Source organism: Pipistrellus hanaki (genome assembly GCF_964339955.1).
Source record: "Pipistrellus hanaki genome assembly, chromosome: 14".
NCBI classification, from domain to species: Eukaryota; Metazoa; Chordata; class Mammalia; order Chiroptera; family Vespertilionidae; genus Pipistrellus; species Pipistrellus hanaki.
The window spans coordinates 9,443,136-9,461,504 of NC_140516.1; the positions used below are offsets into that span (position 1 = coordinate 9,443,136).

Here is an 18,369-nt window from a genome sequence, read left to right on the forward strand (position 1 = left end):
GTATGAATCCCACCTCTCCCATGTGCCACCTGTGTGATCCTAGACTGTTCACTTATGCTTTTGTGCCTGGGATTCCTCATTTGAAAAATGACATCCATTCTTCAGGTATGTTGTGAGGATTAGGTGAGACATGCATTGTGTGACATATAGTCCTCTCACAATCAATAAAGACAGTATCCCTCTTCTGCTCTTGGACTTGAGGGCTCTCCTGGATTTTGAAACTATTTCAGCTGTAGTGACTTCTGTGGAGCCTTGTTTTAGAAACCATTAGGGGCCAGCTTGCTTGTGCCATCATGATGTGAGGTTCCCATGACTGGTGACAGAGTGTAATGCTTTGTTGGCCTTACTGGATTCTACTTTTATTGTGCCTTCATTGAAAATTTCCTGCATTAATGCAAAAACATCTTTTAGAAGTTCGGAGTTAGAAATGGAGTCAACATATCTTCAAAAGCATCTTGGGAAATGTCTAACTCAAGGTCTTGCAGAAGTGGCAAAGCATCGCCCAGTGGATCCGATAGAATATCTAGCATTGTGGATTTACAAGTATAAGGAAAATGTGACCATGGAGGAAGTGGTAAGCATGGATCTTCTTTTAGAAATGTAGAAGAGTAAAATAATTGGTCCCATTCGTTTGCTTTCTAAAGGAGTTCATTACTGTTGTTTTCTAATATAAAAATAGTGTGTTTATTTCACAAAAACTTGGACAACATGAAAAAGTAGAAAGAAGAAAATTCCCAAAGAAGACCATTATTTATATTTTTAAGTATTTCTTCTTTCCCCCCCTAAACATTTGTCTGTAGATTATTGTACACAATTATGATCCTACTCAGTGTATAATTTTAATTCTGTGCTCGTTATTCAAATAAAACACACATTTCCCCAAATTATTATATAGTTTCCAAGAAAAATACAGCTCTTCCCAAATTATTAAACAGCTCTCCCAAATTATTATAGTTTTCAAATAGACTATACTTAATCCTTTCCCAACTGTTAGTGATTAAGATGCTTCCCAAATTGTTTTTGCATGTTGTGCTAATTAGTCATGTGATACTGTTTTTAACCGATGGTAGAGACAAAAGGAATTAGCCGACCTGAAGCATGAAAGAGAACTAGCCCGGCTGGAGCAGGAGCGGCAGGAGAGGCTCAGAGCAGAGGAGCTCCTGTTTCAGCAGGTGAGACAAGGGAGAGGGCCAGAGGCCGCGGAACTAGCAGTGTCAGCCTCGGCACCGTGCAACCCACACGCTAAGACTCCCCATCCCTGGTTTCTTACATTTGGTTTTCTTATATCTTCATCTCTGTGCATGCAGTGTCTTTGCTGGAGAAGCAGCAGTGAGGCAGAGGGAAACCCAGAGCCGGCTCTCATGGAAGCCAAGGGGAGAGTGTCTCAGTGAGCCCTCCCTGCTTAACCACCTGTAGGCTGGCTGAGTGGGAGCAGGACTGCCAAGTGCTCACTCAAGGCCACTAGTGGGACTTTGATGGGAGCAGTGTGGGTGGGGTAGATATGGGGGGGCGGGTGAGTGTTGGTAATGCTTTCGAGCAGATTTTCAGGGAAGGAGATTTTATTTTTTCCCTTTTCTTTTTCTTTTTTAAGAAACATAGTGGAATGGGAGTGGTTCATAAGAAACAGAGGGGATGATTTCTAGAGTCAGCTCTCCATGGAGAAAAAAGGAAATTGAGCCCGGAACATAGGTTAGGCAGGTAGAAGGGCGCTTCGTTGATCCCTTGATTCAAGGGAAGAGGAGAGAATGGTGTAGGTACATGAGGGTGTGTCGGTTTTGTGGCACAAAGCAGTTTCTGTATGACTTTCTGCTTTATAAAGTAGGACCATGATCATCTTTCAAGAATGAGGTGGTAAAGCAGGTGGGGAGAGCAGTGAAGGGTGTGAACCGGTTGTTTTGAGAGTTGCAGAGAGTTGATCAGGGAAACTTGGCATTACTTGGTAGCGTCGAGTACCCTGATATTGTTGGAGACCAAGCATTTATCGTTTCCATCTGATTTGACTTTGTGGGTTATGTGATTTTCTGCATGTAGGAGACCTTTTGACTGAAGAGGTTGGGATAGCAGGATTGAGGAACTGGAAATGCTGGTAAGAGAATGGTTGGAAGATGGGTCAGTATTACCTAGACAGGGGAAAGTTCCAGAGTGGTGTCTAGACTAATTTAATTTATGGAGAGACTCTCAACTAAACCTAAGTCACCTCTATAGTTCTACCATATAATACTTAACTCTAGAGTCTTAACTCAGGTCTATGCATTTAAAAAGGGAAAGAAGTCAATTACTAGTATTTGGGTGTGTAGCTAAAAAGTTAAATATAGACATGAAAATAGCTTTTTAAAAAATCTAATCTCCCATTCTTCATAGTGGGTAGAACATTCTAGGCACTTTTGATGGATATGGCTATTGAAAATATTATCGTTACGAGCCTCCATTTTTCAGTCATTTGGCTTATTGTTGTGGGGAAGTTGCAAACGGTTGAGTTGGACATCAAACGACCGTCCAAGCAGACACACGTCTACTGCAGTACTCCACGGAGTGAGGACCTGCCCTTCCTCTTAGCTCCTATGGCTGGTGTCTGTCCCCCATCTATCAGAATAAGGAGAACTCAGCAGTTTTTCCCCCAAGACAACTTACACCACGAATGAGGAGATACCTAACAGTCATGAACTCATCGACTTCATCTTACCTAGATAAAATTTATCAATACTGGTAATCAACCATTTCTCTAGCTGCATTGTGCTGATCAGTATAAAGCAATTCGTTGTGTATTAAAACCTAAGCATTACATTGAGAGTGAAAGATAAAATAATATTCTGCAAAAGATTTTATGGTCAAATAAGTGGATTGGTGGGCAGACACGGATGAAAGAAGTAGAAGGGATGAATGGAGAGATGGGCCAACAGAGAAAAGCTTAAGAGAGTGATGCTGAGATGAAGAGAAACAGAGAGGCCTCTCCATACCCCCTGAGACAAGTGAGCTGGGGTTCCAGATCTCCGGTCACCTACCTGTTGATTGCCAGAGCAGGTGTTCTCATAGTAATAATACTGACTTGAAATTACTTGAAAAGTTAGGTACCATCCAGCAAGCCCAAGTCCTTGTGAACAGACTAATAATTGTATTGCTGTTTTCTACTAAAGAACTTATTTTAGAAGCAAAAGCTTTTTTTGTTTTGTCTGAATATCTTTCTAATGATTTTACTTTCTTTGTGTGAAGAAAGGAATTGGGTTTTGAAAATTTCCTGAGAATGTTAAGACATTGGTTGGTATTTAACAACTTCACTTTGCATTATTGTTGAGAGTTTAGTCATTTCACTTCCTCTACCAATGTCTGAATGTTGATTGAATGACATGTTCCTGCGTTTCAGCTACTTATCTTAGTGGAGAGAATATAGGAATGTGAGGACACTACTCTTAACAGCCCTTTGTGCATAAGTATTAATCACTGTTCATTCAAGTATATTATTTTTAAAATGTAGTTTTAAAATGCTCAATAGGATGGGCTTATTAGGTAGCACTGGATTGATGGTGAGAATTTATTTTCTGGCTTAGAGGTTGACAAACTCTGCAAAGTAGATACTCTAGAGGAAAAATTGAAGATATTATATAGGTACTATGGTGTATTATGTAGATATAGCAAGTGAGAAAACAAATTTCCACAAATGTTTTATTGATGAAATAAATAATAATATTTGAATAGATTTTTTTTTGTGATATAAGTTTACTACTGAGAAGAATTAAATTCTTTTAAAATATATATTTTATTGATTTTTTACAGAGAGGAAGAGAGAGAGGGATAGAGAGTTAGAAACATCAATGAGAGAGAAACATCGATCAGCTGCCTCTTGCACACCCCCTACTGGGGATGTGCCCACAACCAACGTACATGCCCTTGACCAGAATTGAACCTGGGACACTTCAGTCCACAAGCTGACGCTTTATCCACTGAGCCAAACTGGTTTCGGCAGAATTAAATTCTTTTGATAAAGAGAACATTTTGTTTAGTTGAAGTTCAAAGTTAATGTTCCTATCATCAAAGTTGATAGAAAATGTTTATCTGTTAGTGCTGATCTGAAACGAGATTTTATGTATTTATCTTTGAAAGTATCTTTTCACACATAGGTCCTGCCAAATATTGATACCAATCCATGTACATATAGTTTTGAACATATTCATCTCTTGGAAGCAATTTGTAGAATTCTTTTGATATTTCCCTTTTAGCATCTCACTGTCTTGTAGATAAATCACTTCCAGTTGAAGGTAAGAGCTTCTCATTACACAGTTAAATGGGTTTTGAAATATGGGAATTTCCTTTTTACTTACATTATGGCTTACAAACACTCTAGAGCTACAGTTTGTGCTTGGAAAATATATACCTTTGTGTGGGAATTGGAGGCCTATTTCCTTATTTTGTTGGCTTTGTTTGGGGCAGCACTGGAAGTATATTAAAGCAGCTTGACATTGGGAGCCACACATTAATTGTTGAAATGATTTTTCTGCAATAGAAGTTTTACATATAATTACCATTTTGCCTTATAATTTAAGTTGAATTTATTTAAAAAAAATTAAGTCTGCAGCAAAAAGCCAATGGCCAGAGCCATTTAAATTTTTTTTTTCTTTTTTTTATAATAGTGGTTATGAATGGTTCTTCTCATTCAGAAAATCTTTCATCTTGGAACATTTATAGTAAAAAATTATAGTAAAGCATTCCCACTGTTAAGCCAGGAAACTGGTGTGGTAGGGAGAGTCAAGATTTGTTCAGCTTCGGTTTCTGACAAAAATTCACAGGACTGATGATGATGTTCATAAGAGTGAATGTAGGACACTGTTGACATTACTGGCTCAGTACGCATGAAAGTGAAGCATAGGCCTTCTTGTTTATGCTTCTTCTATTTTGTAAAAACTGCTGTTTGAAATTTTAACCCTGCTATTCTTGGCTTCTGTAAAACACCCTTGCTTACCTGGATAATGGGGAGAATAAGCTCAACTATCTGACCTTGCAAGCAGCTCTGGCTACTCCCATGCTCCAGTTATCTGAAATGTACTGTGCTCAGGTTACAACCTCAGGCTGCAGGCAAAGCCCATGAGAGGCCTGGGAATATAATCCTATACTTGGGAGACAAAGGACTGGGAGAATATAAAAAGAGAAAGCTTCCTCCATGATTTTGCTTAGACTCTGGAAACAATATTTCTCTGAGCCTGCTGGCGTAATAAAAGACTCCAAAATTTGGCTTTAATAAGGCCTCCCCTGTTCTTTTTGCTGCTTTACAATATAACAATCGATTCAAGTATTTTCTGCATAGAAGCTGCTGCTGAATAATACAATGAATCCTCACAGGCTTTAAACGCTATTTTCACAAGCTTTGCAAATTTGTCCAACTAAGCCTTTTTCTGTTCCACACATACGTTTATCATCATTTGCTGTAACACATCTTAGCAGATTTCACTTCTGGTTGTACTGAATTAATGTTTCTCGGCTTCTATGAAGAAATTATTGCTTGTAGTTGTCCCATGAAAACTATTCACAGTGGCTGATTTTTCAGTCACTTCAAACTCATCCCTGACCCCCTGAGTAAACAACAACTGAGCAGCGCTGGGAACATTTGTCTACTCATCAAGAGCTAAGGACAACCACTCAGAACCATTGTGTTCAGTTGACTGTCGATGTCACTCCCAACGTCACCAGCTCTGTGAGCAACTGCTCTCGCCCAAAGGCTAAAAATGTTAAGCAAGCTTGTTTTTCTGGACACTGAAATCAAGTATGTTGTAATTGAATATTGCTTAGAAAACATGTTTCTCTACTTGACTAACAAATGGACTACTTAGAAACTTATTTTTATGGCAGCCTCATTTTCATTTTTTAATTTTGTAGAGAAATTCTGATGTGATGAAATAATTGTCTTAAGTTTTAAAATATTTCTGACGTTTGCTCTTGTGTGAGTCGATAATGTTGTGATGAGTGCTTAACCTGGTAATATACTTACTGTATTCTTTTAGTATAGTGTCCACTACTTAAAAAACACCATTCTTGCCCTAGCTGGTTTGGTTTAGTAGATAGAGCGTCAGTCAGCAGACTGAAGAGTCCCGGGTTTGATTCAGGTCAAGGGCATGTGACCGGGTTAAGGGCTCGATCTCCAGTGTGGTGTGTGCAGGAGGCAGACAATCAGTGATTCTCTCTCATCATTGATGTTTCTATCTCTCTCTCTCTTCCCTTCTCCCTTCTTCTCAAATATCAATAAAAATATACTTAAAAAGAAAAAAAACACAACAAAACAAAACCAGCATGATCCTTTGTCATTTAATTTGATATTAAATAATCCATTCTCTACTGTGTCTTAAAAGGACAGCATTCAAAATTCACTTCTTGTCTTTACATGATGGGTATACACTGATTAAAAATAAATATTGCACTAAGTGAGACCGTGGCCCTGCAAAACTGTTGAGGTATAATCAAGAGACTGAGCTGGAGTGTGATGAGCAGCGATGCAAAGTGATGAGAGCGCCCCCTATGGTCTCTGTTGCTCAACTGTGCGGTTTAGTACAAAAGCAGGTAGTCAAGGGAGTGACCAAGGCAGCATCTTAATCACAATTCATTTACAGACACTGACATTTGAATTTCACGTGATCTTTATTATTTTTATTTCTTATTTTTCTTCCATCTAAAAATATACAAACCGTTCTTAGCTTTAGGGCTGTGCAAACACAGGAGTTGGGTCAGATTTGGCCCACACAATTTAGTTTGCTGACCCTATGCATATATGTTGAGTTGGGACCAAATATATTGCTGGTTATCAATAATTTCAGATAGTCTACTTAGGAGTTTCTCATCAAGTTTTGGTTGTTTGAAGACCAATCCAGCTATGCTAAACAAGATTTTACCTGAAAAAATTATTAAAATCTCATCTGTTGCTTCAAGAAAAACAGAGAAAATGACTTGATTTTGTACATATTGTGTTTTTCTAAATTAGCAAGTAAGGAAGCTTCCTTTTTTATTTTATATTTCAGGAAATATTTGTAAAAACCAAAGTATTAGGTGGCTGTGATCATTTATTTTTGTAAGTCTTTGAAATTTAGGTGGGTGTAAACTTAATTATCCTGGGACATTTGAGAGTGATAGAGTTAATTTCCTGCAATTGATCTGACTCTAACATGACTTATTTTTTTTCTCCTGAATATTCAGCAACAGCTGGCCATACAGCTGGAGTTAGAAATGCAAGAGAAAGAGAGGCAGAGACTAGAACAACTGAAAATTCAAGAACAATTAGAGAAGGTAATTTGAAGTTTTGTAATTGTCTGTTTTTTTCTCGATGCTATATCATGGGATTCATAGTCCAAAGACCTGCCACACAGCTGTGTGACTTAAGCAAGTCTTAGAACCTTCTTAATCTCAGTTTACCTTTTGGGAAAATAGAGATAACAGTATATTATTATTAGCAATAGCTTACTGGATCATTTTAAGATCAAATAAGATTGTGTATGCAAAACTGCTTTGTGAACTGTTTTATAATAGTGATAGTAATAATACTGTAATAGTGATATCAACGTTAGTTAAGAGTTGATTGTTTCTAATTATAGTGATTGATGTTGAAGGTCAAGCTCTTTGTAATAGTGAGATATATACTGAACTCTGATATAGTAATGCATCTCTTTTTTATGTTAGATGTAGTATCAATAATAATTTACATTTAAATGTTGTTACTATGGATTTTTTCATGTCTTTTAGTAAATAAACTATGCAGTAGCTAAATAAAAAGTTCATCTCTGGTTACTGTGTTCATATAAAATGTTAAGCCTCTAGTTTGGCCAGTGTTTCCTGGTCTCCTCAAAGTATGTATCATAGAGACCAACTTCTGAGTGACCGAGTTATACTTTTCAACTAAGTATTTCATATTGTATGCTTATAGCCATGTCTGTTATGTAAATGTTACTCTTCTATTCCATAATAAAAAAACATTCAGAAGCAGGTTTTACAGAATATGTATATTAGCAGCTTAGATGAGAGCATCATTACTTAAAATAAGTTTTAACAAGTTGGACAGTGAATTGGCTACAAAAAAGATGAGTTTTTAAAAGGGTAAATTCAAAGCCTAATACATAATTTTAAAATATATAAATGCGGATGCTTAGTCTGAGTATAACAGGGCACATCGATATGCATACACACACACACACACACACACACACACACACACACACACGTCCCAGACTGGGACATGGATCAAACCTACAACCCAGGTATATGCCCTTGACCAAGAATCGAGCCTGCACTTTAACCACGTAACCATCCTGAGCACGTTCACAGTGCAGGTAGGCAGCTCTGTGCAGAGGCACACAGTTCAGCACCAGCTTCATGAAGCGCAGTTTGCAGGAGAGGCCCCTGTGCAGGAATGGCTTCTAGGCTCTGTTTTTAAAATTTGAGCTCCATTAGCCACCAGAAGCCCTTCTTACTAGATGTCTTTTTTTCTCAGGGTTCGCGCTATACACTGAGTGGGCAGATTATTATGATCTCTGAACGCATAATAATCTGGCCACTCAATATACACACACACACACACACACATACACACTGAGTGGGGGCCGGCCAGCCTGGCCAGGGGGAGGGGACATGGGTGGTTGGCTGGCCTGCCTGCTGGTTGAACTCCTGGTCGAGGAGACAATTTGCACATTAGCCTTTTATTATATAGGATATACACCGAGTGGCCAGATTATTATGCGTTCAGAGATAATAATAATCTGGCCACTCAGTGTACTTGACTTATTGAAAGTCTATGATTTATAGGAGGGTTTCCAATCTGTCTGTGGCTCCATAAGGGTTGCACTCACTATTTACTACCTGTGGGCATCGTCAGACCTTGTGACCAGAGCCACAATAACTTCAATAATCCATATTTCTACTGCTTACCACCTCTCAGTAAGCACCCCTCAAAGCACCCCTGCCTTACCCATTGCTCGGAGATGAGTCCTTTTGTCTGTTTGCCTCTGCCTTCTAGTGGCTGCAGAGATACTGTCATTTGCAAAAGAAAATTGATTGGAAGGCTCCTGGGTTGAAGGAAGGGTTTTACAGCTGAACTGTGGAAGGCTCTAGTACAATTGGGCCTTCTGGAGCCTTGGGAGCCCAAGAATCACATGCTATGTGGGTTCTCACTTCTGCTGTTCTCTGGCCTGGGCTTCAGTCTCTCTCACTGGCCTGGTTCGCTGCACGTGGGGGAGGCACCTGGTCCTTAAAAGCTCTCGGGACTAATGTTGTGGCTCTTGCCATCTCAGAAGAGTGGATTCCTTTTTGGTTTCAGTTTAGAAAAGCATCTTGGGAAGGAGTCTGGCTTGATTTGTGTCAGGTATTCATCCTCTGGCCGGGGGCAGGGTCCTAGGAGAACATGGCCACATTAGTTCCTTCAGAAATATTCACCTCTTTCTTACTATGGGCACAGTTCTACTTAACGGCAAGTTCTCTCTAAAATCTCCTAAGAGCTTATTTCGTTTTTGGTTTTGTCACTTTTTATGCATGCTAATAATCTGACTTCAGGCTTGGTGCTCAGCCCATTTCATTTTTAAAAAATTGTATTTAATTATACACAAAACATGGTCATCTATTAGTGTAGAGTATTAAATGAGACTGATTGGCAGTTTTGTATTAATTGTGTTCAAATCGCTTCTTTAAGAGTGATACCGTTTTCACTGTTGAATCAATCATGGCATTTTGTAGAAGTAAACATGCTTGAAAAGTAAACATGTAACCAAAATGAAAAGCATATTCAAAGTATTTTCCTTTTTTTATGTATTATAGATGAGAATGAATCTGGAAAATATAGCTAAGGGTGAAGGTGGTATACTTTCAGAGGTGAGAAAAAAAGTTATTCTATGTTCTGTGAAATAAATGAGTATCTGGGAATTTAAAGCTTAATTTTGATGCATTAGTAGCTAAATTTTTAATGAGGAAATTATCAAAATTGATAGGCCAGATATAAATTCTAGTAATAATAAGCCACAGATATGGTGTGCTTAAAATTTAAAGCAAAATCTCAAAGTGGATAAAAATTGGACATTCAGTTTGTGTTTTTAAAAACCAGAATAATGTGAGCCGAAACTGGTTTGGCTCAGTGGATAGAGTGTCGGTCTGCGGACTGAAAGGTCCCAGGTTCGATTCCGGTCAAGGGCATCTACATTGGTTGTGGGCACATCCCCTATAGGGGATGTGCAGGAGGCAGCTGGTCAATGTTTCTAGCTCTCTAATTTCAAATTATTTCTAGCTCTCTATCCCTCTTGATATTTCTAGCTCTCTATCCCTCTCCCTTCCTCTCTGTTGAAAATCAATAAAATATATTAAAAAAAATTTTAAAAACCAGAATAATGTGAGAAATTGACCACGTGATTATTTACAGTGATATATTTGAATTTTCTGAATATATGTTTATGCAAGGTTAGCACTTATTTCTAGAATTCTCTTGTCATGAACAGATAGTGATTCATTCCTCTAATGAACAATGCTGAATTTTGACGTCGTAATTCAGAAGTTTCTGCCCAGATGTACTCACTTTGCCCTTTAAAGGTAAAAATGAGCTTTGGGTTGCAGGAGGCAGCAGCAGCAGCAGCCGCTGAAGCAGCAGCCAAGACGCTGGCGGAGATCAGTGACCGCTATGGGGCACCTAACCTGAGCCGAGTGGAAGAGCTGGACGAGCCGGTCCTGTCGGATGTGAGTGTCCTTATGGGACGGTTTGGTGAAAGCCAGATTTTCTCACTGTGGGAAGCCTGTGCATGTGACACCAGGATTGGTTGGCAAATCGGTCTTTTGCTCCATGGAAAGAAAACCAGTTCCCTAATAGGTGCTGACTGTACTCCTGCTTGGCCCTCTGCCCTTTTGTGAAGGTGGGCAGCTGGCCCCAGGCGAGGGTCTGGCTCCTTCCAGAGGTGGCAGCCCCAGGGAGGGGAAAGGTGGGGAGGACAGTAACTGGAAGCTCAGGCGGAGGTAGCTGTGAGCCCTCTGTGCACAGGTATGTTGAATTTGGATTTTATTTGAAATAATTTGAAATTACGAAAAAGCATCATTTACATAGTCACAGAAATCTCCTGCACTCCATTTTCTTTGACTCCTACACTTCCGCTGTTCTACTTGTATTAAAGCAATTTTTTTAAAATTTTGCTTTTAGGTCGCATTAAACATTGATCAAGATTTGTAGAATCAACCAAGCTAACAGTAATAAAATTTTCAAAATACCAAGTATCCAACTTGTAGTTTTTGCTCTCAAACTTGAACTCTACTCCCTACCCCCAAGCCAGCTTTATAAATGGTGGTCTTAAAATGCTGCTCTGGAGCCGCTATGCAACTCGCTATTCATATGATTCCATTGAGAGAACAGGATAAATCCCCCAAACAACCAAAAGGTGCAAATGAGAGAGAAACTGAAAGAATGTGAGGCGGAGGCTGCCTGAGAGGAAAGTCACTGTGAAAAGAGGAAGGGGCTGCCCTGTGGGGCTCAGGAAGATCCGGCAGCCTCTGAGGTGGCACTTCCTCCCGGGGAACTGCAAAGACTTCCCCAGTTTGCTCAGCTGTGATGCTTCCCCCTTGTACCACGGACTCGAGGCTCAATGATGGGGCGAGGATGGGTAAGGAGACAGAGAAGCATCATTTCTGCAGTAGCCAGGGGCCATGCGGGTGCCTCCTGGAGGGGTGGGTTGCCTGTGGACCCTCCAGGCCCCTTGGGAACTTCAGGCCTAGCCTTGAACTTTAGGGAGCATGTTGCTTCCGGTATAGAAATCTCTCAGATCTGCAGTCTGAGTGTTTCTGTCCCTTAAGAAAGGGTGTAGGCACAGAAGCAAATGCCAGGAAGAGGCTCCTTTTTCCTTTCGGGTTAGATTCTGACCATCTCAAATCTTCTAAGGAGGCAGACGTGTGGGAGTTCACGTACATTCAGGGCTATGAATGGGTCAAGCCAGTTTGGAAGGGAGTTAGGTATTACCTAGAAATGTTGATCATGAACACACTCCACAGTGTACAATATGGAGAAACGCTTATATGTGTTCACGGAAAGACACCTAGGAAACATTCATAGGAGCATTGTTGCCAATAGCCAATGCCTGCCAATCATCTAAGTCTTTATTAGCAGACGTGTGGATACTTAAACGGCGCTACACTCATACCATTCAAGTACAGCAGCAGTGTCATGACTGAACCTCAGAAAGAGAAATAGGAGAAAATAGTTACTATGTTATTCTATTCATAAAAAGTGAGAAAAACACTGGAAAGCTAAATATTTCGCCTGGGGGTACATTTATGTGCTCAAAGAATCATTAACGCGAAATTCAGAATCATGGTTCTCTCTAGGGTAAGGGGCTGCATGAGGAGCGTGGAGCTACTAATAATGTTCTATTTCTCAGGCTAGGGAGCAAGAACAGAGGTAACCATTTCATTATTCTTTAATCCCCACAGTTTTTGTTTCTCTGAAAAAAAAAAAAAAGCTTAAGAGTAAAGAAAGCATCGTGCTTAATTTTAAGGAAATCAATGTACTCATCCTGCAAGGCTAGTGGGAGATTTATTCTTGGCTATTACAAGGGTTCTCCAATGTGAGAATTGTAAAGCTATCTGCTTTGCCCTAACTTGAGGGTTATGCAGAGATCCTGAGGTTCTCACTGAGCCAGCCCAATAAGGAAGGCCCCTCTGGTCACCACCCACTGTGCACACTGGTCCATTGAAGTGGAAACTCACTCAGTGAACATTGATTGTGTACTTGGTACATGCCAGGAGCTATAATAGCTCTCAGGGGGGACTTATGTGCAAAGCATGGTTTCTACTCTCAAGCCACGCACAGTTTAGTGGGGATAGAAAGAAAACAATGGTGGTGTGACACCGCCCACAGGTTTACCTGGAAACTGACAGTATGGGTGTAAAAGGATATAGAGTAGAAGAGCCTGGGATCTGGCACAATGAGGAGGCCATATATGGCTTAGAAAGATCCTGCAGAGGTACAGGTCTGAGGCAGGGAGGGACCTGGCCAGCTGGGTGTACAGCAGTATGTACGGGAGAAGCTCAGAGCTGCTTCCTGCTGCTCCACTGACCCAGAGAGGAAGGGGAAGGGGGGCGGAGCAGGGTATTGTTTGGGGGACTCCAGAACTGACAGACATTTTCAGGAAACCATGGCTGAACCACATAAATATATGTAAGAAGAAACCTGTTCCAGCCAACACCGGTTTAGCTCAGTGGATAGAGCGTCAGTCTGTGGACTGAAAGGTCCCAGGTTGGATTCTGGTCAAGGGCATGTACATTGGTTGCGGGCACATCCCTGGTAGGAGGTGTGCAGGAGGCAGCTGGTCGATGATTTTCTCTCACAGATGTTTCTAGCTCTCTATCCCTCTCCTTTCCTCTCAGTGAGAAATCAATAAAATATATTTAAAAAAAGAAAAGAAAAAAAGAAACCTGTTCCAAAGTGTCATCCTAATGAAAAATATTCAAGTACAGACCACCGAAAACACAATAAAAATAAAAGCACAAGCTTTTAAATGTTGTGACAATTAGAATTCAGATACTGTATCAATAATAATTGAGTAAAAGTTGTTTCTAATTGTGTATTCCCTTGAACCTATTTCTGCTACCACTAGATGTCGCAAAGATTCAGTTTTTAAAAGCTCTGCCTCTTGTAGCTCTTAAGTGTTCTCACCACAAATAAAACACAATAAAATGAACGGTAACACTGCGAAGTGGATGTGTTAATCAGCTTGATTGTGGTGATAATTTCACAATGTATATGTATACCAAACATCAAGTAGTACATCAAGTAGTACATGCAATTTTTATTCATCAATTATACTTCAATAAAGTGGGAGTTTGGGGGAAGCTCTATCTCTTGAGGCTGTGGCTTTGAAAGATTTCTGTTTGTACAGAAATAAGGTTTTCTAGCATTCACAACTATAATGAATGTACTACTTTAAAATTTAAAATTGTGAAGTTCTCCAAATATGTGTAAGAGTATGCGTTAATATAAGCCATATCTTTTACCCCAACCCAGATTTAACACATATTCACCTTTACCATGTGTGTGTTAGCTTTTAAAACACTGAAGCTTATAGTTGGCATTCTCTTTGCACTCCTCCATCCCATTCCTTTCATTTCCTGCCCACAGATAACCCTTACCTACAGGTGAGCAGGTGGACTTCCCTGGTGTTTTCATACAAATGTCTACTTATGCAAAAGAAGATCAATTTTGGGGTGAGATTTGAACTTAAATGGTATCATGCCATACAGGCGTCATTCTGCAACTTGCTTTTATTCATTCAGCATATTTTCAAGATTTACCCCTGCTGATCCGTGTATACCGCCTCGTTGATCTTAACCTCTGTGTGATGTATCATTGCACCCATTCTTCTGCTGGCAGCTGTTTAACTTGTATAAGTTTTATTTTTATACGTACACTCTTGTATGCACCTCATTGTGCAGATGTGTGCATTGAGGAAACCTGACCGCCTGCACCCTGTCCCCTGCCCCTCGGCGACACTGTCCCAGTGAACCAAGGTCTGCCAGACCTTCCTGGAGAAGGTCGAGGACCATGTCCCTAATGTCCTGACATGCCCCACTGGTGAGAACAGTGGGAGGGTCTCTCTGGGGCAGTGGTTCTGCAGCTTGAGCACATCAGAACCCGCTGGAGGGCTCTGCAAATGCACCAGCAAGGCAGAGTCTGGGCTGGGCAGAGACTTTGCCTTTCTCCTGAGCTCCCAGGGGTCATACTGCTGCTCAGCAGCCACCTTGGTAAACACAGCGCTGGTTGCCGAGCCCACCTGTGCAGTCCAGTGCTGTTCTCAGGCTGCCACTCAGCCCTGCAGTGCTTCACAGAGGGGCCTGTGTGCTAGGGGACAATATGGGTCCTGCTGTGTGTTTCCTTCCTGTTGCTCATAATGTCACACATCAGTGTTTTCGCCCCTGACAGGAGTGTAATGTGGTAGCTTCTTTGTGGTTTAATTTGCATTCACCCTGATTATTAGCGAGGCTACAAATCTTCCGTGTTTATTGGACAATGGGTTTGCTCTTCTGGGAACTACATGCTCATATCATTTGTTTATATTCACTATTGATTTGTGTGACTTCTTATTGACTTACTTTGTCGGCTACATGTGTTGGGAAATCGCTCCAGGTGGTAGGTTGCCTTTTAGCTTGGTTCATGCTCTCTTGTTTGGCAAAGAATGTTAGCTTTTATTTTATTATTATTTTTGTTAATCCTCCCGAGGATATTTTTCCCCATTATTTTTAGAGAGAGTGGAAGGGAGGGTAGAAAAGGTGTGGGGGGGGGGTGGAGAAGAGAAAGAGAGAGAGAGAGAGAGAGAGAGAGAGAGAGAGAGAGAGAGAGAGAGAGAGAGATGAGAGAGACACATTGATTGGTTGCTTCCCACAGGTGTCCCAGACCTGGGCTATGGACAGACCCAGGTATGTGCCCTTGACTGAGAACCGAGCCTGCGCTCTAACCATCTGGAGTCACACTGGCCACAGCTTAATTTTTATTTTAGCTAATTGACCTTTTTTTTAAAAAAATTCATGTTTTGTGTTTTTTGTCTTTAATATGTTAATGAAACATTATTAATTCTTACAACATTAATTCTTTCAACCTGATTGTCTTAAAATTATTTTCATTGATATATATATATATATATATATATATATATATATATATATATTTTTTTTTTAAATATATTTTATTGATTTTGTACAGATAGGAAGGGAGAGAGATAGAGAGTTAGAAACATCGATGAGAGAGAGTCATCGATCAGCTGCCTCTTGCACACCCCTACTGGGGATATGCCCGCAACCAAGGTACATGCCCTTGACCGGAATCGAACCCGGGACCTTTCAGTCCCCAAGCCGACGCTCTATCCATTGAGCCAAACCGGTTTCGGCTTCATTGATATATTTTTAATTAATCTCCTTCAAATAAAGTTAATAATCAGACTGGAAATTTAAAAATCAGGTAAAGCATAATTTTACCAGTTACACTGAATAATAAAAACAATTCTAGTTCATAACTTATACATTGGTGATATTGCTAAAATGATATTTTAAATGCTAACTATGAACCTATTAAACACCTTGACCTACCCACCACTGCTAATATTAAAAAAATATATATTTTATTGATTTTTTTTTACAGAGAGGAAGGGAGAGAGATAGAGAGCTAAAACCATCAATCAGCTGCCTCCTGCACACCCCTCACTGGGGATGTGCCTGCAACCAATGTACATGCCCTTGCCCCTGGACTTGAACATGGAACTCCGACTCCGCAGACCGACGCTCTATCCACTGAGCCAAACCAGTTTCGGCATGAATCAGAGGACTCTGTGTATAAGTTAGCGCGAGAGAAGTTATCAGGGGGAGGTGTGGGTGAAACTAAGCTAATGGTGGCTGGCAGGGCCATTTGTAAGTCACAGAAATGCTCCCTCCTCCAAGAGGTCTCCACGTGGCCTCACCAGCTGGAGTAGCTCCAACTAGGTTTTCATTTGCATCAACACTAGTTTGAGATGCAGTTACTTCTTTTTTTTTTTTTTTTTTTTTTTTAAATCAATCTTTATTGTTCATATTATTACAAAGGTTCCTCATTTCTTCCCCCCTCCACCAGGTTCCCACCCACCCTCCGCCCCCTCCCCATCCCCCATTGTCCTCATCCATAGGTGCAGTTTATGTTCAGTCTCTTCCTCCCTCCCTCTCCCCGATAGTAAATCCCTCTTCAGATAGTAAATCAGTTACTTAGCATTTTCTCATATCAATAATACCTCCACATGCCCAATGATACATTTCACACAAAAGACATTTCCAAATAGGTCAACCAGCCTCATCCAGGCCCCACCCAAGGCACTCACAGATCAACACCCCAGCCCTATACTACCTCAACACATCCAGATCTAAGCCTTCATCACTTGATTCAGCAGACCCTCAAGTTCCCACAAAAGTTTCCAGCCATGTCTAAGAGGCAGCCATGGGGCAGAGGCAGGCGAGGAGTGAGCTGTTCCGGGCCTGGCTGCTCCGGGCCTGGCCTCTGTTGCTCTGGTTCGTTCCACAACCAGCTGCTCCGGGTCTGGTCACTGCCGCTCCCGACCTAGTTGCTCTGGACTTGGCTGCTGCTGCTCCGGGCCTGGCCGCACCCAACCCGGCTGCTCTGGGCCCGGCTGAGATGCAGTTACTTCTGACAGCATAGCCCACTCATCCCAAGGGGAGAGAGAACACTGTGAGCCAGGCACAGTGTGCGAGGTGCTTTACAGTTATGACCCTCCAACCCCCCCATGCCAGATGTTACCCTCAGTTTACAGAGCAGAAACAGAGGCTCCGAGAGTATTGAAGGCTCTGAGACTCTCACAGCTGACCATTGAGAGAGCTAAGATGCAAACCCAGATTTTTCTGACTTGAAAACTTGGTTGGTACCACTGTGTCTCTCAGTCACATTCCATTAGAGCCCACTGCTTGCAGGCACTGTTAGCCATTTGTACTTTAATGTAAAGTAGCCCGAGCTATTTTGCTAAAAATGCAAACCTAGCTGAATAGGAGGATATCCTAGGGCAGTGGTCAGCAAACTGCGGCTCGCGAGCCACATGTGGCTCTTTGGCTCCTTGAGTGTGGCTCTTCCACAAAATACCACGTGCGGGCATGCACATGCAGTGCAATTGAAACTTCGTGGCCCATGTGCAGAAGTCAGTTTTTGGCTCTCAAAAGAAATTTCAGTTGTTGTACTGTTGATATTTGGCTCCGTTGACTAATGAGTTTGCTGACCACTGTCTTTGGGTAACAGATGAACAGGTGGGCTGGTTCTGGAAGGTTTGAACTTGGCCTGGAGAATTGGTATGAACAAAGACAACATGAGGTGGCAACCAGACAGGAGTAAGTTCTCTTGCTTTGCCATTTTCCTAGAGTAGTGCTTCTCAAATTGTAATTTCTTTTAAACTCCTGGGGGAATTTGTTAAAGTGTAGATCTGATTTCTGAGTTTAGGGTGGAGCTCCAGGTGCTGCGGCTCCTAATGAGAGGATCAGACTGAATAACAAGGGCCCCACGTTTGCAGAGAAGGCGTGTGGGTGGAGAGTGGATTGGAGAGGAGAGAAAACGTGTTTGATGACACCTGGGTTAGTGCTTTCCTTCCAAGGATGGCAAGCAGGGCTTCCTGGGTGGTGGGCACAGTGCTGGCCATGCCTTTGGTCAGGCTGCAGGTCCTGAGATCAGGCTGAGCAGGGTCCCTTTCTCCTTATGGTGCCTGGTGACCCATTGGACACAGCTGCGGTACAAATGGTCCTTATGGCTCAAAAGCCAGTGGAAGCAGATCCCACTGAGTGGTGGACTTAGAGATGGGTTTGCTTCCTTACCCAGAACCCTTTGGGTTAGTTCTGGGCGTTCAATGGCAAGCTTTCTGCAAGGGAGGC

The 18,369-nt window shown here is 41.4% G+C and overlaps 1 protein-coding gene across 1 annotated transcript; it reads left to right on the forward strand.

Annotated features, from left to right (window-relative positions):
- Positions 1–427: 427 nt before the first annotated feature.
- DYDC1 (DPY30 domain containing 1) lies at positions 428–11,204 on the forward strand (the record flags this gene model as incomplete). Its single annotated transcript, XM_084904365.1, has 6 exons — positions 428–574; positions 1,071–1,172; positions 7,174–7,263; positions 9,778–9,831; positions 10,564–10,683; positions 11,138–11,204. 6 exons carry the CDS (start codon positions 428–430, stop codon positions 11,165–11,167), a joined length of 543 nt encoding a protein of 180 aa, XP_084760491.1. The 3' UTR covers positions 11,168–11,204.
- Between the last annotated feature and the right edge of the window lie 7,165 nt (positions 11,205–18,369).